The sequence below is a fragment of the Thermobia domestica genome, chromosome 17 (genome assembly GCF_964235325.1).
Source record: "Thermobia domestica chromosome 17, izTheDome1.hap1.1, whole genome shotgun sequence".
In the NCBI taxonomy this organism is placed as follows: domain Eukaryota; kingdom Metazoa; phylum Arthropoda; class Insecta; order Zygentoma; family Lepismatidae; genus Thermobia; species Thermobia domestica.
In genome coordinates, this window is record NC_137470.1 from 134,388,263 (window position 1) to 134,412,619 (window position 24,357).

At 37.1% G+C, this 24,357-nt stretch overlaps 1 protein-coding gene across 1 annotated transcript in view; it reads left to right on the forward strand.

The window, feature by feature from the left end:
• The window catches only part of LOC145674190 (condensin-2 complex subunit G2-like), a 101,498-nt gene that overhangs the window by 23,592 nt on the left and 53,549 nt on the right, over positions 1-24,357 (forward strand). Inside the window, exons 4-5 of the mRNA XM_081744022.1 lie at positions 6,568-6,816; positions 17,275-17,442. Of these exons, the coding sequence (XP_081600148.1) occupies positions 6,568-6,816; positions 17,275-17,442 (417 nt within the window). The remainder of the gene's footprint in view (positions 1-6,567; positions 6,817-17,274; positions 17,443-24,357) is intronic.

The window sequence follows — 24,357 nt, forward strand, 5'->3', positions numbered from 1 at the left end:
GTGCAGTGCTGGTTTCGGCTGACTTGAAATCGGTTCATGGGATGCTAACCAATGATGATGGCGCCGTGGAGCTTCATATAGGACCCAATTCTTATCACACGTTAACACCTTGTCGACAAATTGCTCCGAAACAGTAAATAAACACAGGTGACTGCCGCGTTGCCTTCTGGCCCGGAGTCAAAACATGTGGGACCCATCGACCCAACTGGTAGTGTTTTGGAGGTGCTGCCGAATGGTTTCTCCAGTCACAATGAATTGTAGTCCTAGTTCCTCACATGTCTGGCCACTGTTCGCCTCAACTGCTGCCTGAAGATCTTTATTTTGTACATGTGTTGGTCTTCCGGCACGTGGTGTTTTCGAGTGTTTCTTCATCGTCCTTAAACCAGGGGCGGATCCAGGGGGGGACGATCGCTTCCCCCAGAAGAGGAAACGTTTTTATTTTATATATAAATAAAATATATAGTTTATTTTTGACGCTCTTAAAAGTAGCTCTAAGTAGCAGTATTACAACCCACCGCCCCCCCAGAAGTCCGTTCTGGATCCGCCCCTGCCTTAAACTTGTTAAACCATCGCTGTACTATCCGTGTCGTCACGACACCCTCACCAAAGGCCTGGCATATCTTATGTCCCGCTGCTGCGTCGTTTGACTTCCATTTGAACTCGTTCAGCATACATGACCTTATGACGCTCTGTGGATGTCCCATGTTCTCTCTGTCCTCGCAAGTTCACGGTGTATCTGAATTGCCACAACCAGGTATGATGATGGATATACCCACACCAACAACTGACCATTGAGTTATCTCCACTCGCATTCAACTCACGGTGTGAGGCCCAATTGAACACAGACCTCCACGAAAAGGGATAGAACTTTCTTGGTTACCTTTATAGTTATGCAGAAAAGTATAGCGTTTGGTCCCGGTCAGTAGTTCTTGTTTAAGCATAATAAAAACTACCTTGAATATAATTTATGGAGGAAAATAATAATAATAATAATAATAATAATAATAATAATAATAATAATAATAAGCTAAAATAGTGCTTTTAGTTTTCCAGAAGGAAACCAACATTTTCAGTTTTTTTCAGGCCTGAAAAATATTAGCAGCAACACATTCTTTGGCTTTGTACATTGTAGCTTTCCTCCCTCCCTCAAAAACGACGGGCCCCTCCTACATAATCCTGCTGGCTACACCCCTAGTTACCCTGTACTTTTTTTCAGTGGCGTAACTAGTTTTACTGCGCCCTGGATCGATTGATCATCGATTTACTCATATCGACCCTCTGCCCCACGCATTTGAGCTGCGTTTTATATATACATACATATATATATATATATATATATATATATATATATATATATATATATATATATATATATATATATATATATATATACATATGCTAACAGTACATAAAGCTATTTTTTATTAAGAAACCTGAATTTTTACTTATCTTTTTCCTAAACTATCACTACGGAAGTTATGTAATATGAATTATGTTCATCGGAAATTAACCCCTTACCGCATGCCATGCCATATATGGCACATACCCTTTTTTCACTTTAGCTTTTTTGTGATTTATCAAAGGCACCAAATGACTGTTTTGCGTGCTGTGTGAGATATTGACGTGTATGAATTAGAGATTTTGGTGTCATCTGCCATGTTCTTTGTGAGTTGTAAGTGTGTCATAGGCCTATATGGCACTTACTTATTTCTCGTCGGAATTAAGTGAAAAATCTAAAATTCAAGTTTTAATTCATTTTTCAAGTTCCCATATGAGAATTTAAAATACTGATTATTTTTTTCGCTAAAAGAAAAAAAAAACAATCATGCAGAAAGGGGTTAAATTAAAGTGGTTTACTGTAATTAATCCAATTTAATAAAAATATCGATAATAATAAAATAAAATAATACAATAATAAAAACTAATTATCAACTTTCCTTTTATTCCTAGGTGGGGGTGGAACCGGTAGGGGGTGCGGCGCGCTGATTGCAATGACTCATTATGTAAAACTTTCACTAGGCAGCTAGCTAGACAAACATTGCAGTGATGATTGTCTGGGTATCGCCCAATGGGGATCCAGAAAGGGGACGCTGGGCTCGCGCGTCCCTCCATGAGGAGTAAAATATATAAATTAGTCCCTAATGAAACGCTTGTTCAAAGGCTGTGGAAAAAAAAAGTTTTAAAATTTCTCTCAAAAGGAAGATTCTGAGTACGTTCTCCTCCCATTGCAGATAATGTATGTGCATTCAGTTCATGGTAATCCTGGATTTTCTAGTATTGAACAAAATGGTTTTCCTCAATGCAGCCTCCAGAAGGCCGGAGGTAAATACATATTATGAAGCACTGCAGTCCACATTTTTAGTTAGCGAACCAAATGTCAAAAAGTGTCTCAATTTATTTTTCACACCTGCGCCCCCCTCAAAAATTCCTGGATTTGGCCCCGGTATCGGCTGTTGCCAATTAGTTGCTAATAGTCATAGCGTACGTTTTGAAATGTTTTCAAACGTTCTTTGCATAAGGAACAGTTTTCCCTATTCTTTTTTTCGCTATTGTGCCTTTTTACTGTGTGCCCTGGAGCAACTGCTCCACTCGTTCCATTGTCGTGACGCCACTGCTTTTATTTGTTTGTCTAGTTCAGTCATATTCAACTTCGGAAGTTATGATGTATATATGTAGGAGCTGGCGTTTACGATTAGAGACAGAAGAAAGAACAGATCAAGCAAAAATGGGGAGGGAACAAGGTAGGTGGAACAGGATCGTATCCACGGGGGCTAGGGTGGGCCGGGCTCCCCTAAATTTTTACTGTCTCGTCTAAAATTTTCACGGTAGGCTTGCAAATTAACTATAATATGGTTGGGTCGGGCTCCCCTAACTTCTACCACTCCTCCTACATTTTTGGGCTGGTTACGGGCCTGAGGTGGAATGAAATAAAACAAGGTTGCCAGAGTCCGATTAGTTATGAAACCACCAATAAGTCATAGAACATCTGAAAGATTCTATAATATTCTACCTAGGTATATCTCAAAAGCAACTTCTGTGAATTCATCAGGACTTGCCTTGGATTTATATTCTATTTTAGACTAGCAGCGTTCACCCCGCTTCGCTGCGGTCACCCCGGAACGCAATAAACCTTGTTAATTAGATAATTTTTACTTTTTCGCTTTCAAGTGATATGATAAAAACCATAGTAGATTCCAGTAAATGTTAACATTATATCGCCTGTCATTTATGTTAACCCGCCGAGTCACATGGTCATGCGGGTTGCATATAAATACGTTTATTTTTACCTATGATGAACTAATAACAAAGGATTTGTACGTATGGACACTTGAATGGTCAATTATCTCAAGACACTGGTAATTAAAAATTAAAGTGATATGATAAAAACCATCTAGGGTCCAAATCCTAATAACCCCCCAAAAATGAAAGAAATTGGTTCAGCCGTATTAGCGTGATGAGTTCACAAAGGATTTGTGCGTTCTCTTTTATATATATAGATGTAAAACAGTTTCAATTTCTTCGGTTAGCAACAATATCAGCTCGCAACATGTCTTCTATATATAAATGTAATTTTCCCCATATTTCGGCTGAATACCTATACTGTAAGACTTGATCATGAGGATGAGGCAAGGTTATGTCGAATATCTTAAGGAGGAAATTATACAACAAAGATCTTTAAAGTGCCTTGTAAAAATAATGTATAATTAAAACGAAACTTAGGATGTGAAGTTGACTGTTAAATACTCAGTGTTTCTAACTCATGTACTTATTTCTATTATCACGTAATATGCGGTTATTGCAACAATCGTGTATATATTATTTAAATGTCGTTGACGAAAGTTTAGTTTGGGACATTTTACTTAAATTAAATGTTTATTGAAAAATTTCTCTTTCCATGTTATTTTCTTTTTTTAAAAAAACATAGAATGCTTATTTGTGTAAATACAAAACCACATAAAATTTTGAATGAATGTTTTATCAGATAAATAGAAATTTGAACATGTATTCCATAGATACAATGTTGAAATAGTATTAACCTTACCAAATAAATCACTAATTACTTGTAAGACGTGTTATGAATCATCTTCAAAGAAGTAGAATATACAAAGCAGTCTGTGAAAGGCCGCGATGGCTCAGTGGTAGAGAGTTCACCTCTGGTGCGTGGGATGCCTAGTTCGATCCCAGTTCACGCCAAGTGGACTTTGTGGTGGACAAACACCCTGTGTATGAGTTTTCTTGAAGTTCCGTTTCCTTCCACTTTATCCATTCCAGCATTGCATCATATCTCATCATCACCGTCTCCTTTAGCACAGCCGTCATAACTGTGGGACGCAAACTTCAAAGATTCCATTTTCAAAGCAGTTTGTGAGTGTATTGAGTCTTATATCAGCACGGCAATACACATCAAGGAAACCAGAATTGAGGAGTTTGATGTAATAAGGGCGTAAGTGAGTTTACGCCCTATTTGCATCAAACGCATTTTGTTAGGGATGCTCACGAGACGAGTCGAGCTTTGAATTTCCTGGCAAAATTCGAGTCGAGACACGGCACTTGCAAAAGAGAAATATACATTTTTCGAATCGAGACATCACTTTTACAGCACATTTTCGAGACGAGACAGCCACAAATCCTGTCTCGTGCGCATGCCTACATTTTGTGGCTTTTGCCATGCTTGTTTAGCCTCCTGGTAACATTTCAATTCAATATCGGAATAAGATGCTGCATATTACATTGTTTTATGTAACAAAAGAACACTAATTAAATTTTCAACATTGTTTTTCTCCAACTACATGTTTCAAACTTACGCCCTTATTAAATCAAACTCCTCAATTATATTTAGATTATGTTCAGAGAGTATTAGAGACTTAAGAAAATAAATCAACAAACCATATTGTAACACAAGTTCGGACGCTTCGGCGTTTAAAAAAGTCATTAAAACGAGCAAAATTTCATCAAGAAAATTTAGATGAAATTTGGATACTGTTGTTGGTAAAGTTTAAATTTAGCTACAACAACAATAAGCACATGAGCTGCAATCTTTGAATATTTAACTTGCATAGAAAATGGCATTCATCTCCATAAAATGTTCATAAGGAGAGCACACTATTTTACAGTGTATAGTTTTAAATTTTTTCTATTCTACTTATCTCCCTAAGAAAGAAAGAACGCCAAAACAACCTCATTCCATCTTCATGATGAAGATTAAGATTTTTAACGCCCCTCCCCAATAACTGTAGAAATTATATTTACTCAAATACAGTAAATAAGGCTATTTTATACTTTTTTGCATTCTTAGTGTGTAAAACAATACCATGGTTGAAGAATTATTATAGTTTTAAGTATGAACAACAATTTTAGGAATGATCCAACATGGATCAAAAATTGCTATCTTGACCAATAATTAGTTTTTGGATCGGAGGCCACAAAATTTTTGGACGGCCCCTAAATCGAGATTTCATATTTTTTACGGAATAAGCACATCATACTCAGTTAAGCGATAGTTTGGATTTGGCTACACTACATGCAGTTCTCCAGATATAAGGCGTACAAGAAAATTTTTGATTAAAATATTGGAGTTTTTGAATCAGGGCCCCCACAAGTTTTTGAACGGCCCCTAAATCGAGTTTTCGTTTCTTTTTTTTTTTAATACGAAATAAGCATATCGTAGCGTGTTAAGTGATAGTTTGAGTTTGGTTACACTATACGTAGTTGTTTAGATGTAACGTCTACAAGAAAATTTTTGTCTGAAATATATTGGATCTTTTGATCCAGAAAGGGACATTATAATGAATAAATCTCCCTTTTTGCTTATGGCTTAGGCTTGTAATATGTAGGCCTATATGCAATCTGTAAAATTTATCGATAACAATGTATTAAGATGACATACGGCAAAACTTTATGGAAGACAGTTGAACAAAGGTCTCAATTCCACTGATCACTAAGAGTAAAATAAGTTTTCATTATCATACACTGTATGTCAGTTGTTTGTACCTCTCAAATTAAGATTTAAAATTGCCCATCCTCAGTTTGTAATTGCTAGTTATTTGATTAATTAAAGGACGTGCATATTACAAGGATGATCAAAAACTGAGATGATGCCGTTATCGACAAATCATTTTAAATAATGAAGTGACGGAGACAGTTATAGACAGTGGCGTATTTAAGGGGGTGGCTTCCGGGTTTAAGGCCCCCCCCCGAAATCTTACTTAATATAGTAAAGTAAATGAAATATCTTGCAGAATTTTCACATTTCCACGCAAAGCCCCCCCGAAAGTTAGCAAAGCCCCTCCCGAAACAAAATCGTAAATACGCCATTGGTTATAGATATTGTGAGGCAAATGTAAGTAGGCCTAAGCTCTTGAAGAAAGTAGCTATGAGGCTCACTACTTAACATGACAAATGACTTAATGTTGTTGGAAACTAAATTTGATTGAAAGAGTTTCTGAAATAGTAATTTGTGATGACTTTAACTTGACTGTTCCATGTAATTATTTGAGTTTCTCTGAAACACATCATTAGGAAAATCAGAAACTTTATTAATTGCTTCTATTGCTCTTTTCTTTACAGGGTACCGATGAAGTAAACTCTCTTACGGGTCTTGCAAAAGTCGTTCCTGTTGAGAAAATAGGAACAGTAGTGGATTTTTGTAAACAGGAACTGAAGAGTATGCCAGCAAATTCAACCAAAAGTCAATACTCACTAATTGTCACTTGCCTATGTCAGTGGCGACAAGCACCAGAGGTATTGAAGATAATTGGACAATGGTTGTCCCCTGTTTTGCCTAAGCCAAATAACGTTCCTACACTACAAAGGCAGGTAAGAAGAAAAGTGCGTATTGATACATAATTTATAGATTAAACAATCTTTTATTATTATTATTATTATTATTATTATTATTATTATTATTATTATTATTATTATTATTATTATTATTATTATTAGGAGGGATGATCAGAAAAAGTTTAAAAGAGCTGTTATTGTGAGGATAATGCTCACACTCAGGGCAGCTTCTACCGTATGTGGAACACGTGTATTCGCACGAGACGGCAAGTTTCGATGGATGGCAAAATCTGTCATAACTATACTATTTAAAATAAATATTTCTTGTTCAAAATATACTTCATGATGATGGTAGTTAAATTACTAAGCTGACCTTCTATTTGAAATTATATTTACTATATTCATAAATCATGTTTAGGTCGCATTAGTTTAAGATCGCATGGACAGTACTGAAACAAATGGTCAAATTCCAGCATAAATTGATTGCTTGATTGTTGTCAAATACAAGTACTCAGTTCTCGAACAGTGCGAACACCTGTTCCATTTATTTAGTTATCACAGTTTTCATATGAAAACTAGTCTTGTCTTTGTCACAAACAAGTTTCTTATCATTGAAAATGGTAACAAGTTTTTTTTTTTTTTTTTAATTAACAGAGGTCTGTGAAGTTGGCCTACCTAAATTAGCTTACCCACTTTTATCTACATGAGCCGTTACTCCCTCGTTAGTTCCCGTTAGTTCTTACTAAAGTAACGTTAGTTCCGCGATTTCATAAAAATTAGAGCACAAATAATTGCGGGAATTCTGACTTCACATGTGAAGTTGGCGTACACTACAAGCTTTCCCACATTTTTCGACATGAATCCTTAGTTCACCATTAGTTCCCGTTAGTTCTTAGTAAGAACTAACAAGAACTAACGAGGAACTAACGATTCGTGTCGGAAAATGTGGGAAAGCTTGTTGGGTACGCCAACTTCACGTGTAAAGTTAGCCTGCCCACACATTTTTGTTTATACTCTAATTTGTACAAAATCGCGGAACTAACGGAACTTGTGTAAGAACTAACGGGAACTAACAAGGAACTAATGTTTTATGCCGAAAAATGTGGGAAAGCTTGTTGGGTACGCTAACTTCACATGTGAAGTTGGCCTACCCATTGGTTTTGTGTATAATTTCTTTAAAATCGCGTAACTAACGTAACTTTAGTAAGAACTAACAAGGAACTAACGGCTCATGTAGATAAAAGTGAGTAAGCTAATTTGGGTAGGCCAACTTCACAGATCTAATTAACATATGTAGAAGGAGAATCAAAAAATAAAGATAAAAAGCTAGTTGCATTGGAATCGCAAATTGATATATTGACATTGAGGCTCGATATTGAATCCTATAAACGGATTAGCATCTTTCCTCTGCAGGCGTGTTTGCTTTATTTTTCATAACATAATAGTTTATTATTTAAAGAAATAAAACAGACAGAACAAGATTGTATTTGTAGTGTTTAGGACTTTCAGAGTTCGAGTGCTTTCTCGCCTCCTCTTTGTTGTTCATAATGGGGTAAGCATACTTAAAATAGTGACTTTTAAGGTTTGTTCCTTCTGGACAAAAGGGGACGGGAAATTATGTCATTGCACGGTGCGGCAAATTGCCTAGGGCCGGTCCTGTTCATATTCAATAAATAACTACTTCATTTGAGAGACTAAACTATTGCTCCACATAATTATCGTTTATAGTTAAGCTCTTATCACACAGAAAGTGATTATAAGTAAGTTTATTACCGGACAGATAATGTTATCTACAACTGAATATTGCAAGTAAAATGTGGTGATGGTGAGGAGTGCAACTGATATGGACGGAATGAAATATGGTTTTGGAAACAGTTTGGTTCCCTATGAAGTTGCATTGCAGACTTTTTTCTCTAAAAATAAATTACGAATCTCATATCTGCAATTGAGTTCTTACCCAAATAAGCTGCAACTTAGAACATATATAGATATTATAAAATGACTAGTTAAGTAAAAGGTAAAGCAATTTCTACACGGGGATCGATTTTCTCCCAAAACCTTTTATTATAAAAGTTTGTGGTATAAACTAATAGTATAAAACATTATTCACAAAGATCAATAAAAAAATCTACTAAGTAATTAAGGTAAATAGGTGTCTCAAGTCCCAAGCAGCCTAGCGAAGGATTTCCAGAAAGCTTCACACAAGCTGAGTGAAATAGGGTGACTATTCACAGTGCCCCACGCAAGCCAAAGGAGGTTAGAGTCTCGCAAATCTCCAGGTAAGCTGAGTGGTGAGGAAAACCACGAAGCTCCACGCAAGCTGCGTGGTTCCGGATAGGAAACACTCGAAGCTTCAAAAAAGCTAGAAGGGCGTTAAGTTCCCACAATGGTTCAGGCAAACAGAGTGAGCAGGAGGCCTCAAAACTCCAGGCAAGCTAGGAAAGGGGAGTTGACTAGTCGAAACTAACCTCGGTTGTGGTGATTCTTGGCATTGTATACCTTTTTCTGAGAAGCGGTGGAACTGATGTTCCTCTTCCATCACATGATCAAGTGGTGACGATGATGACTGTCGTCTGTTTCATGTGATAACTTTTAGTGGAAGAACACGTAGTCTTGTATATAAATATAATGCAAATGTTGATGTTTATAAATATAACCACATAAAGGATATTAAAATATTGTTAACTGGAGCGGTCTGTACCAATAGGCCTGTACCAAAAATATGTAAATCATTGTTTGAAGTAGGTACTTCAAATATATCTCTTTACTTCATTATTCACCCTGCGTTACCCGCGCTAAAAAAAGGAAAAGTTACACTAATGCCCGCGCACGGACTCAGAGACCGTGTTTTGTTATCGTGTTTTGTTATATTGCTAAAATTGGGTTATAATGAAAAGCAAATATTGATATTTTTGGCAATTTTTAATATTACATAAAAAAGCAAGTATGCTAGTGGTTATTACATGTTTTACTTAATTAGATGCCTACAATAATAGGTGTATTTATGAAATATTTTACTAAAACTTGCAACTAGATATCTAACTAAAAACCTTTCTACGGAACGTAACCTATCAAACAACATTGCTTTTGGGCCAGTATACTGTCCACAGATATATTTCTTACATCTGGCACAGCTAGAAAAGGCAAGTACATTAGTTGTAATTACATGTTTTACGTAATTGCTACAATAATACGTCTACTTATGAAAACAATCTACTAAAGATTCTATTAATTAAATACATTTTTAAAATTTCATAAAACGGGTGGGAGGGGTAGAAACGGAAGCTATACTCACTGGCTGCATGTGTTTCCAATTTATGGCGATGTAATAACAGAAAACCTTACACCCAGACTTTTTGTGGAGTTCTGTTCAATTGACCCTTACATCGTGAGTTGAATGTGAATGGAGATAAGGCGAAGGTCAGTTGTTGGTGTGGGTATATTCAACATACTACCTGGTTGTGGCAGTTCAGTTACACCGTGAATTTGCGTAAGGACAGAGTAAACATTGCACCTCCGCAGAGCGTCATAAAGGCGTGTATGCTGTATGAGTTCAACCTGAGGTCAAACGCCGCTGCAGCGTGGCGGAAGATATGCCAGGCCTTTGTTGAGGGTGTCGTGACTACGCGGACAGAGATGAGAAGTGGGTCCTCTACGAAGCTCCACGGCACCGTAGTCATTGGTTAGCATCCCATGAACCGATTCCAAAACAGCCGAAACCAGCACTGCACCACAAAAAGGTCCTCCTGTGTTTTTGGTGGACTGCTCGCGGCATCGTGCTTCGAGAACTGCTACCAGGTGGTCAGAGCATCAATGCAACTTTGTACTGTCAGCAGTTGAGCCGTATTCAAGTAAAATTCAAACCTCTGGAGCCAGCACTTCTGAATCGCAAAGGAATCTTCCTATTACAGGATAACGCTAAGCCCCACGCGGCTAGGATGACCTGGGACACTATTCTATGCCTTGGATAGGAAACACTATTGCATCTGCCGTACTCCACAGACATTTCACCATCCGATTATTGCCTGTTTAATTTCTTGGACAAATCACCTTGGAGGACGCCAGTTCGAATCCCTAGTAGAGGTGAAAAATGCACTTGATACGTTCTTCGCTTCACGGCTCACCAAGTTCTGCCGCGATGAAATCCATGACCTTCCAGAATGTTGGCAGAAGTTGGGACTGCGGAAAAATGGTGTTAGTGGCAAAAGCCCCCACTCAAAATATTGAAATTTGACGCCCAAAAGGCAAAAATAAGTGAACCGAAATCAACGAAATTATGTACACATATTGTAGACGTAAAATGAGGTAATACGTATTTCGTATATTCCTGGTAAAAACAGTTAGATGGGACACGGGCCCCTCCACACTTTTGATCACGAAGTATCAAAAGTGCTACTAACAGTAGGTCGAATGTGTGTAAAGAACATGAAGAATTCCAACGAAACTTTGTGTATGGACAATACGCAAAAAAATAAACGAATACGGCTTTTTTCTGCGGAAAACGGTTTTAGAGGGCAAAAGCCCCCACCCAAAATTTTGGAATTTGACGCCCGAAAAACAGAAACAAGTGGACCAAAGTGAACGAAATTGTGCACAGATATTGTAGACGTAAAATGAGAGAATACGGATTTCATATTTTCCTGGAAAAAATGGTTGGGAGGGGCACGGCCCCCTCTAAATCTTTGATCACGAAATATCAAAAGTGCTAACAACAGTATGTCAGATGTGTGTAACCGACATGAAAAATTCGAACGAAACTTTTGTAAGGACAATACGCAAAAAATAAACAAATACTTTTCTTATTTTCTGCAGAAAAACGGTTTTAGCGGGCAAAAGACTCATCCAAAATTTTGAAACTTGACGCCCGAAAGGCTAGAAGAAATGAACCGATGTGAATGAAATTATGAATAGATATTGTAGACGTAAAATGAGGGAATACGTGTTTCGTATTTTCCTGAAAAAAAAGGAAAACGTTTGTTTGGGACACAGACCCCTCTAAAATTTTGATCGTGAAATATCAAAAGTGCTAATAACAGTATGTCAGAAATCCTTAACGGATATTTCATGATCAAAGGTTCGGAGGGGTCCGTGCCCCACCCAACCGTTTTTTTTTTTTTTTTTTTTTAGGAAAATACGAAACCCATATTCCCTCACTTTATGTCTACAATATCTCTGCACAATGTCATTCACTTTGGTTCATTTCTTCTTGCCTTTCGGGCGTCAAGTTTCAAAATTTGGGTGGAGGCATTTGCCCCCTAAAACCGTTTCTCCGCAGAAAATTCGAGCCGTTTCTCCGAAAAAACCTGTATTCGTTTATTTTTTGCCTATTGCCCCTACGCAAGGTTTTGTTGCAATTCTTTATATTCTTTACACACATCTGACCTACCGTTACTATACTTTTGATATTTCGTGATCGAAGGTTTGGAGAGGTCTGTGTCCCACCTAACGGTTTTTTTTCCCAAGAAAATACAAAACACGTATTCCCTCATTTTACGTTTATAATATATCTGCATAATTTCGTTCACTTAGGTCTACTTGTTTTGCCTTTCGGGCGTCAACTTTCAAAATTTTCGGTGGAGGCTTTTGCCTCCTAAAGCCACTCTTCCGTAGAAAATAAAAACACATATTCGTCTGTTTTATTTGTAGTATCTACCTGCCAAATTTTATCAAAATCGGAGTGTTACACTTGGTAAATGTTACTTGTAAGACAGCTCACAGTGCAGCAACGTTTGGTATCGATGAAACTTATTCAATGTAGCTGAAATTGGGATGGTGAGACAACCATACAAGCTTAGAACACATGTAAAATATTAATGATCTGTACACATACTATTCTATCAACGGGAGGTGCAAAAAATTCTTGCTATTCAAGATCTCCTAACAATAGTTTTACCGATGAGCCTTTGTTTACCAGGGATGGTATATTCAATAGCCGCCCGCAACAGCCACGTCTTGGATTTGGATGCATGCAATTAATGTGCTCCAGCATCTTTGAAAACTGAAATGGAATTTTTCAGTTTAACGTCCCACGATTATGTCCTTTAGGCTAAGGGAGACGAGAGATGAAGGCAGAAATGGTGGAATGAGAATGTTGGGAGGAAACGAGAGTATTCCGAGGAGACTCAGGGATACGATGTTGTTCACCACAAACTTACTTGGTCGGGGATCGAACCGGCGGCCAAATGCAAATGAAGGTAAGCGCTCTACTACTGAACCACTGTACCCCAAACCCCAGCATCAACATTGGTTCACAGTTAGTGATGGGCAGTGGGAAGGAAAATAAAAAATGGGAATATTCCCGGGTTTTTCCCTGGCATATAAATTCACGGGAAGGAATTTATTTCGATTTCTTTACTTTCTTTTCCAAATTATAAAAACCAAATGACTAATTACTTTATTTTCATTTATTATCATTTAAATCTAGGTTTTAAATAATTTGGAGGTTAAAAAATTGAAATTCGTTGACTGTAATATACATGATTTTTTTAATTTCCATTTAGACTAGAAAGTAGCAAAGTACTAATTTATGAACCAGTTTGTAAAATAATCTAGTAATTCTGTTCAGATAGAGGTGAAATACTGTCAATACACCCCGAAAAACCGTCAGTAATAGATGTCGAAATATCTGCTGTCTCTGATTCGAATTTCGCTCTCTGAGAAAGAATCAGATATTGAATAAAGAAATCTCTGTAGTCGTAAATACATATAATTTTAAAATTGAATGTTTACATATCAAAATTAGGGTTGATTCTCAGGATGTTTCATTAGTATCGTTGTTTCCGGACCTGTATTAATTAGGATTTGTTTGCTTCGTTTTACGGTGTATTCATGTACCAAGCTTTGTTGGCGAATTTTTGTAACACCGTGTATATTGTTCGAAATAGCATATCTTCTTAAATTAGTTTTAATAGTACACAGTAAGAACACAGCAACAAAGCACAGTGTACCTAAAATCAAAATTTTGTATATATGCCATCCTATACACTGGCAACCTTACGAAATGTTCATGTTTTCTGGCAGTTAACAGCCTAATTTGTTTACAACGCTTGAAAATTTATATGACTAGTAGTAGGGTCAAGTTTAGAAGACCCACTTACATATAAATTTAAAGTATTTCAGCGGTGTATTTGGACTTTCTATACCAAGTACATATTTACTTAATATTTTTCCTAGTACATATTTACTTAATAAAACATATAGTAAGTAAACATACGTTTATGCGTAGTGTCTAAATAGAATAAAACAGTAATAAAAAACGTAATACCGTTCAGAATATACATTTTAAAGAGTCCTCTGGAAACAACAGTAATAAGTATACTGTAGTAAAAACCAATTTTATTTTGAAATCATAATATAGTAATAGAATGACATTTTCTTTGTGTTTGTACATAAATTCCCGGAATATTCCCATTTTTGGGAATCTTCCTGGGAATATTCCCGAAAAATATCTTCCCGAGAATTTACCCATCACTATTCACAGTAAATAGATAAGTGGTGTGGCGTAGTAGGTGATCATATGGAAGGCCTTACATTTTGCCCACTACTATGTGTGGTGGGACTCATCGGATGTTTCTACAGGACGCATTATCTGAACTTTTGGAAAACTTATCAGTGGCACGTAACAATATATCTGGCTTCAATACCACGGCGCCCCTTCGCATTTCGACCGTGGAGCTAGGGCTGTAGTCAACGATATTTTCAACGATCGTTGAATTGGCAGAAGTGGAACTCGTGCAATTTCCTTACCTCGACCTCACTCAACTATATTTCTTTGTGCGAGGAGAACTTAAAATGATCGTACATGAAATACCTGCAGAAAGTGCTGAGAACCCCGTTGCTCGTGTAATCGTCGCTGCCGGGACAATTAGGGAGAATGATTTGCATGTACCATGCAGTCAGTGCTTTGCCGATGTAATCTTTGTATTGAAGTCAATGACGGACATTTTCAGCAAAGTATCTGCGTATACCAGTGTTTGTTGTGAAGTCCTATCAGTACCGCACTGTGCCCTCATGTGCAAGGTGCTAGTGTAAATGATGGAGATCGCTGTACCACATGCATATGCAGTGGTTGTACGCTCCTAAGGAAAGTACATCCTAACTGTGCTGTGCCTGGAAATGTTATTTCCCATAGTGTGCGTTTTATCGACATGTTTGTCTTTATTTCATTGAGGATTACCCATTTTATTTGGAGAACTCTCTTGTACCGACTGATGGCATGTGGCTAGTATTGTTTCAGTTTTGTTTTTGGTACTGCAAAATGGTGTGGCAACATTCGCAGCTTTAACATTTTCCCCTGGTTTTCTCGTTTTTTTATTATTTATTCGGGATGGTGTCCCAGTGGTAGTGGCATATACGACAAACTGTTTTATTTTCTTCGTATCGTAATGCGCAATGCGGGGCAGGAGCTTTGCGATGCTATTTTCCTACGTCTCGAGTGAGTGACAATGGTCCAGCATTAGTGGGACTTGTGAACATTCGTCGTCAGTACTTTTGCTGGCTACATTCCGATCTCAACATTGCAGGGAACAGTCTTCAATTTCCTGTATTTTCCAAAGGAGATTTACCACTTTCTTTGAAAGTTCCATTGTACACTTTAAACCGAATCTCACCGTTGTATTAATCAGATCTTCCTTTGTCTTCTTTTAATTTGATATTCCTGTATTTATTCCTTCTTGCGTTATTGTGCTTTAAATATGGTGTGCGGCGATATTTGAATGCCTTTCACTTGTGAACCGTGCCGCTGTAACATTTATTTTGTAATACCCTCTATACCGCAAGATTTCGACAAAGCTCAACCAATCTTGTGCAAAGTTTTATATGATGATAGACTCCAATGAAGTCAGTTCACATAAGAAATATTATAGTATGCATTCCATTGATTCTTGAGGTATTTACCATAAAATTTGGATTTGGACATAGTGAACTGATATTTCACTAAATTGATCGATGAAATCCATTTGGTCTTCACCAAATTTGGCTTAATGGTAGACGTTGATGAGCTTACAGTTAGTACGCATTCGAACTTAATATAGAATATTATATTACATAAATTTTTGGTTTCCAAGTTATTGGCCATGGAATTAGGGTTTGAACGTATTAGAAATCAAGAAAATTCACTAAAACGCGATTGGATAATGAATTAATCTGACCTTAACCCAAATTAGGATGGTGATAGATCTTTACAAGCTTAGAACACATATGGAATATTGTGATGTGCAGATCCAGTGACTTAACCAGGGGAGCAAACGAAGCTTGTGCTCCTGATGCCAGATTCGGGTCGCAAAACTGGGCAAATATTTATTTTCAATCTAACGAAAGAAAATGAGTTTTAGCAAACTAACGATCATAAAAAAAATACCTCAGAAATTTAACAAGACAACAACGACTCACCAAAATTAGGATTATATCCAGAGAGCATCTTTTGAGAACATTGTAAAAACTTTGGCAGCCAAAAAAACCGGCACAGTTAAATTTAAGTTCCAGTTCTTTGTGTTTTCATTTAACTTACATCGATTTAAGAGATTTGTAAAATGTTCGAGTATAATACTCGAGTCAACAGCTTGACTGTTTGTCATAATTAAATATTCTATTCTAAAACAACAGTGTTGATTCATTCTACACACATGCACATCCTGATATAATTCCAAAATCATTGTGATTTGCAGTTATTATGATAAGACTATAAGAATATGTCAAGCTTGCTACTCTCACATTATTTAGTAACCAAATACTAAATAGTTTGGTGTTTTATCTTGTACTAAAAATTAAATTCAAACTCAATCAGCCAAACTCAATCTCAATAGACTCCCTCACACTCACACTTACTCGCCCTCACACTCAAATATTGTTGGTGCCCTCACCATCAGCCACTCTCACCCTCAATCAACTCGCTCATACTTACACTCACTCACCCTGACGCTCATCTACTAAAATTAGGGTGAAGGCGGCCCTCTTGAAAGCAAAAATGGGTAGAGGTGGAGAGCGTTTTGATTTCGTTGGTCGGGAGGGGGCGCGAAGGCGAGTTCTTGCCCTGGGCGACAACTAGCGTATAGATATACCACATTGACTTGACACTTAGTCTTCAGTTTCTAGCGCTGCTATCGGCTGAAGGAATTCCAATCCCTTTCTCTCGCTTACCAACAGCTGAACCCTTATTGGCTCAACGGGTGGGTGTAAGCTTTAGTTCACATTTCCCCCACGGATCAAGATATTTTGGCAGCACTGTAGTTGCATCGCTGTGGAGACCTTCAGTTTTTAAGTTAGTGGCTATCTAATTTCAGGTTTGGACTTAACCAACTAGTGAAGTAAGTACAGTATACTTATAACAAAGATTTGCTAAAAATCAATCAAAGACGATTTGTTTCCGTTACATGGAAGTATACTAGTAATACTATTTAAGACCTACATGTACGTACAAATAATAAACTTTATTTTCTTAAATACCTACACCTCAATGTATCCAACTGAAGGTAGAAATCTTTTGTTCCTTTACAGACAAAGAGAATGCGACTTGAACAACAACAAGATGTCGATGAACCAAAGCATTTGCTTGCTCTTAGATATCTGGAAGCTATGCTTAATAACAAGGAAATCAAAGACATGGTACTCTCTGAGAATTTCTTTGGCCTCATAGATATCTGGAAGGAAATGAGTATCATTAAGGTAAGGTTACGGTTGACATTGTTTACTTACATTAAGCTAGCTGAAATTCGCATTTTTGGCACGGGAAGAATAGGTTTATGGGAAATATTTGAATCCTCTTCCCCTTAAGATATTTATTTCAACGAAATCGTAATGATAAAAATACAGAAAATACTCCACTTTTGGCATATATATATATATATATAAACTTAGCCTTTAGAATATGTTCTTTAATCAAACTGATATGATTGAAAAAATTTGAAGTAGGTACCAACTAGGGATGGCCAGAACCGGTTCCTGGTGGAACGGGTTTTCGGGTCTGAACGGATCCGGTTCTAGAAGATCCAGTTCCGGAACCGGTTCTTCGGATCCAGGGCTGAAACCGGTTCCTAAGATCCGGTTCTGGAACCGGATTTTCGGACCCAGGTCCAGAAAAGGTTCTGAAAACCGGATATCCAAGAACCGGTTCCTCGCCGAACCGGTTCCACCGGAACCGGAACTTTGTGGCCATCCCTAGTACCAACTACGTTCCAAAGGACCTTTGAAATGAGTCAGTCATTTCACCGATCCCGAAAACTATGAATTTTACACTAGTGTCAGAGTCATTTTCTACATTTTAATTTGCACCCCTTTCACCCGCACGCCCTCTGCCGCTAGGGCTGAATTTCGACTTAAATGGCATTGAAAGCATCACTATTCATTTTAGCGACCCCGGGAACTATGGATTACACATTAATATCGGACTTTTTGGATTATTTTTACACGTCACCCCTTCCAACTCTAACCACTTCAGGTGTCTTATTCCCATACGGTGGCTCAATGGTAGAGATTTCACCTCTGGTGCTTGAGGTCCCTGGTTCTATCCAAGCTCGCGCCAACTGGACTTTGTGGTGGAAAAACCGTGTTCGGGGGCTCTCCCGTTTCCTTCCATGTTATTCATTCCAGCATTGCATTCATTTCTCACCATCACCATCTGCTTTAGCCTAGACTTCATAACATGGAACGTAAAGCTGAAAGATGTCAGTTTATTTTTTCCCCATAGAATGTTTTTCGGGGTTGTAAGTCATGTGTCTACCAAGTTTGGCTGAAATTGCTGCAGGCATTCCAGAGTTACACTGAAATATACATTGATACACATACATTCAGGGGCGGATCCAGGAAGAGGCGTTCGGGGAGATTCTCCCCCCCCCCAGAAGACGAAACTTTCTTATTTTATATATATAAATAAAACCCATCCCAAAGTTTGTAGCCCTTAAAAGTAGCAGTATGACATTCAAGTATATATATAACTTTCTTTCCATGATATCATTATATATTTTTTCGTTTTATTTTTACTTGTAGAATAGTACTCTGCAGTCCGTGGGCGTCATTTTAAGAATGCCTGATATATATATGTAACGACATTAGGATTGTCATCTAACATCTTAGCGACCCCAAAAACTATAGATTCGGCACTATTATCGGTCGTTTACGATTATTGTTGTATATCACCCTCTTTTCATTCTTAAGGGTGTTAATGTGGGCTAAATGTAAACTTAAATGATATCGAGAGTGCCACTATTCATCTCAAGAACCAAACAAAGATACTAATATAGGTCTTTTTCTTGTTATTTTTACACGTTCTCCAATTCCCATGCCTTCATAAGATCACCAGGGGATCTTACACTCACTGGAGGCTAAAGTTGGACTTAAACGGTAGCGGGACTGTTACCAATCACGTTTGAGACCACGAGAATTATGGATTCGATATTAATATCGGTCGTTTTCGGTTATTTTTAAGTCATCATCTACTCCCCTAGGGCGATAGTGGTTACTGAACTTGGACTTAAACTGGGTGTCATTATTCACCTCAACGACTCAGAAAACTTTGTATTTGACACTAATATTGGTAGTTTTCTATCATTTTATTAGTCACCCCTTTCATTCCTCCAGGTGTGCTTGGTGAGCCCTATCCCACTTGGGCTGAACTTGAACTTAAAGCATTGGAACTATGACCAATTAACTAGGAGATCCTGAATACTATGGATTCAACAATAATATCTGTAATTTTCGATTGTTTATACATGTCCCCATTTCTTCCCGGGGGTCCTGATGGGGGGCTGAAGTTGAACTTAAACTTCTCACAAGTTTCCTATTCATCTGAGCGACAAAAAACTATGCATTTGACAGTAATATCATTTGTTTTCGATCATTTATATTTGTGACCCCTTCCCACTCTCTCTAGCGCACCTAGGGAGCTTTTCTCTTTCAGTATTATTTTCCAGGTTGAAGTAATATGTGTACCAAATTTCACAATATTAAATCCCCACGTTAAGCGGGTTTGCATATCCAGGCTCCTAACTATGAAAACATTTACGCTCAGTCCAACCTCAATCATTTCACGAATTCAACCTGTTCTACATATGTTATTAGGACATAATATCGATTGTGATTTATTCTAAAAAACTTTTATACATTGCAAGAGCTGTAACGTCCAAATATTTACTGAGAACTCATAGTCGTATCGGAATAAACAAAAGCGAGTATGGAACAATAAACTGCAATAACAAAAGGCAAAAGAAGATGTGCAAAGGCATACAAAATGGTCGAGTGGTTTGGGTCGATACACTATCAATCACATGTTTGTGAGTTCAAACCCGGTAGCAAGTTGTTTCTTTTTCAAGTGTCTTCCTAAATTCATCCGGAGGCTGAAAATATTTCTTTGAGTAACTCATTGAAAACTTCTTTTGTTTCAAATTCGGATAGAACGGAACATTATATGAATTGCGAATCTTAAATCCATAGCTAAAAAAATTAGGTATACTCACTACTCCATTATCCTCTGATTTGTAACGAAAAACTATTTATAAACAGTGGTGACTTCAGAAAATTATCCTCGGGGGGAATTTCAATATGCGGGTGGAGGACAAATTGGTAGTCCACATTGAGCACGATCGAATATATGGTCCTGAAGGCGGAAATTTCTTAGCTCGAGAGGGGTCTCAAATTCTCCCTCAGATCACGTCCTGAAAGCATCATTGCTTAAAAGCTTTTCGTAACAAATATAATATTACACTTGTTTCTCGTTCTACATTTAGAATTGGTAAAATCATAACTTATAGAGGATTATAATAAAAGCATAAAAATTACAATACCAATCATGTATAAATTATCCTGTAAGTTACCAACTTTGGGTCAGATTAAAACTCAAATATTTGTTTTCGGATTGCACTTAGAAGTAAATCCTCTCTATATAATCCTGATTGGAAATCCATGTTTAACACTAATTAATTAATCAATATTTATACGAATATTTTTTTTATTTTACTATTTTTACTATTCAACATTATATACACTTCATTTCCAAAATCAAAATTTCGAAAATGTATATTGCACGAGTGCAGACTCGCAAATAAAAGATTATTTATCATATATATTGGTATCTATTCGAAATTCGAAATTCTATTTAATCGAATCCGACAGGAACACAGACACAAATGTCGAGAACCGGTGAAAAAAAAGATAGAAAAAGGTGTTGTACCCGGCGGGGACTCGAAGTAAGTTCGAATGGTGTTTTGCAAGCGGAACGCCTTAGACCACTCGGGTATGGTAACAACTTGTGATTGCAGCAAAGGCTTCGGGTATTAGTTCTTATTACAGAATAACATTTTCTATTCCCTAAAATTTAAACCTAATTTACTTTGATATAATATATCTATTAATTTGTTTCATGAACGTTTTCGTTACTTTGATGAATGATGTATGTTGTTGATATAGATTCTATTACACGTTCTTTCGTAAATATTATAGAAAGTATCAGGGTTATTTATGATCTTTTATGGAAATTGACTGACGCATGCGCAGTACACAGACAGTTCAATTGGAAGGCGAGGAAGGAAACGCTAACACACTGTTAGAATGTTTCCCTCGCAAGCAGTAGTTCCCAACCGAAAGACGGCGGGGGCACTTCGTCCTCTTGGGGTGGCGTGAAGGGTTTACGAAGTCCCTTCGTTGTCTTATATTTCTTGAATGATTATACACAATATCCAGTCACATCTTCTGCACATTTGGAAGTGGTAAATCGTAGTATAAATAAACCGTCCTCCACACACAGTGATTGTTGCTTTTCCAAGATTATAAACTGAAACACTTTTTATTTCAATAGAATATAAAAGTTTCAATGGGAGGGGTTACAACTCCTCAACCTCCTGGGTCTTCGATATGTCACCGCCTAAGCTGTAACTTTCAAGTTAGAATCGAAAAATGGAGACATGTGACCTACTAAATATATTTTTAGTTCATTATACATTTTCATAAATAAAATATCCACAATTACAATGACAGTAAATGCTAAGTAATTATTGTAAATCATTTTCCCTCTTTCTTTATACTTTCATTTTCCCTCTTTCTTCTCAATTGAGCTTGAAAAATGTAAAAATGGGAGGTTAAGAACTTCAAATATTAGTATATTTTAGCGTATTACGGAATTATATTTAATAGAATCCGGCAGGATCACAAACAGAAACGTCAAGAAGAGGTAAAATCAAATTGTACTGTGGTGGGATTCGAACTACTCTTGAATGGTGCCTCAGAATCTCTAGCCGAATGCCTTAGTCCACTCGGCTAATGTGACAAGTTGAAAATATAGTAAGCGTGTTTCATGTTCAATCTTTTGTTACAATATGAAATTTATTTTGTATTCTCTGAAGTTTAAGCCTATTTTGGCCTGATGTAATTGTCTGTTGAAATTGTTTTATGTTTACGGTATTTTTACTTTGACGAATGATGTTGTTAATATAGGTTCTATTACGTATTAGTTCATAAATATTACAGCAATTGTCAGGATTATTTATGATCTTTCATGAAAATTGACTGGTGCATGCGCAGTAGAAACAGAAAGATTCACTTTACCGACATTTGTCATACACGCCAGAACGCAAATTTCTAACAGGTTCTCAAAATGCCTCTTTCCAAAGGTTGTAGAGAACTGTCTGATGTTCTGAGAGGAGAAATCATAGGCCGAGCAAAAATGGGACAAACTGTGCCTCAGATTGCTAGAGATCTGGGATGTGACAAGAAAACGGTCAAGAAATGGGTTCAGCGACATGAAGAAGGTGGTGAATGGTTCAGGTCTCGGTCAAGAAGTGGAAGGCCAAAAGTGACAACTGCAGCTCAAGATCAAGCTTTAGTTACAGAAAAGACCTCTACGCCACACGTCAATCCTCTTGGACAAAGCCAGAGAATATAATTGTTCTCACGAAACAATAAGAAGAAGATTATTGGGGGCTGGTCTACACTGTTCAAGACCCGCTAGGAAGACTCTCCTGACTGAAACTCACAAGGCCAGACGAATGGAATGGGCACAGAATAACATAACCCAACCTCAGTCTTATTGGGACTTAGTCATCTGGACCGACGAGAAGGTTTTCAAGTCTAACCAACAAGGCAGAGTTATATTGTATAGACCGCGCGGAACCAGGTATGCTGAACAAAATATTATCAGAACTTCTTGTTCAGGACGAATATCAGCACACTTTTGGGGATACATGACGGCTGCTGGTCCTGGAGATTTGGTTGCGGTGCCTGAGAGAATGAACAGCAGTGTTTACATTAATAACCTCGAAAATACGTTGTTACCGTCCTTAGAAAGAAACTTCCCTGAACAGGAAGAATATATATTTATGCATGACAACAGTGCTGTTCACACTTCCCGGTAAACACGAGAGTGGCTAAGTGAACATCCAGAGTTAATTTGTATTGAGTGGCCCCCTCTATCCCCAGATTTGAACCCAATTGAACATCTGTGGGCCTACATGGAGCAAGAATGGGAAGAGAGACGTGAAGACAGAGACCAAACGTTTCTTCAAAATCATGTTATGGAACTGTGGCAACATTTTCGTGACACACCGTCGTATTGCTCGAGACTTGTATCTAGTATCCCCTCCAGACTTCAAGAAGTTACTGACTCTGGAGGTGACTACACGAAGTACTAGTGTGTTATTTTTTGTGTAAACATTTATTTAAGTTTCATTTATTTATTATATTTTTTCAAGAGCAATACTTTCGTTCTTCATTCTTTTCCTTTCCTTGTTTACTTATTAGTTCGTTAAAAGGTAAAGGAAGAGTAGTATATCTTCAAAAAGTATTTGTGAATTTACTTTGAACGTTTCTAAGAATACATTTACTTTTTTTCTTACTCTATATCATGCCCAATATTACTTTCATTCCAGTTAATTAATAACTTTATTTCACATCTCGGATAAAAGTATTATTGTCTTTTTAACGATATTTTTCCTTTTGATTGTGTAATTTCTAGTTTCATTGAATTATCTCAATTCGAATGAATAAATCAAATTTTGTTTATTGTCCCTTCCTTTGCTAAATTCGAATTCGAGAACAATCTGGTGTAATATACGTTCTTTATTCTTCATATTGTGCAGTAATGACCATATTAATTATTTTTCATGAGTCCAGTTGATTAGTGAGAACTTGGACAAACATTAACCTGGTGATACTTTATGCAATGACAAGCGTAAAATACATTTTAGCTGTTCTTTATACTTCACAGCGATGAAACATTCTAACAGTGTGTCCTCGCCTTCCAATTGAACTGTCTGTGTACTGCGCATGCGCCAGTCAATTTCCATAAAAGATCATAAATAACCCTGATACTTTCTATAATATTTACGAAAGAACGTGTAATAGAATCTATATCAACAACATACATCATTCATCAAAGTAACGAAAACGTGTTTATGTAACAAATTAATAGATATATCAAAGTAAATTAGGTTTAAATTTTAGGGAATAGAAAATGTTATTCTGTAATAAGAACTACTACCCGAAGCCTTTGCTACAATCACAAGTTGTTACCATATCCGAATGGTCTAAGCCATTCGAACTTACTTCGAGTCCCCGCCGGGTACAACACCTTTTTCTACCTTTTTTTTCACCGGT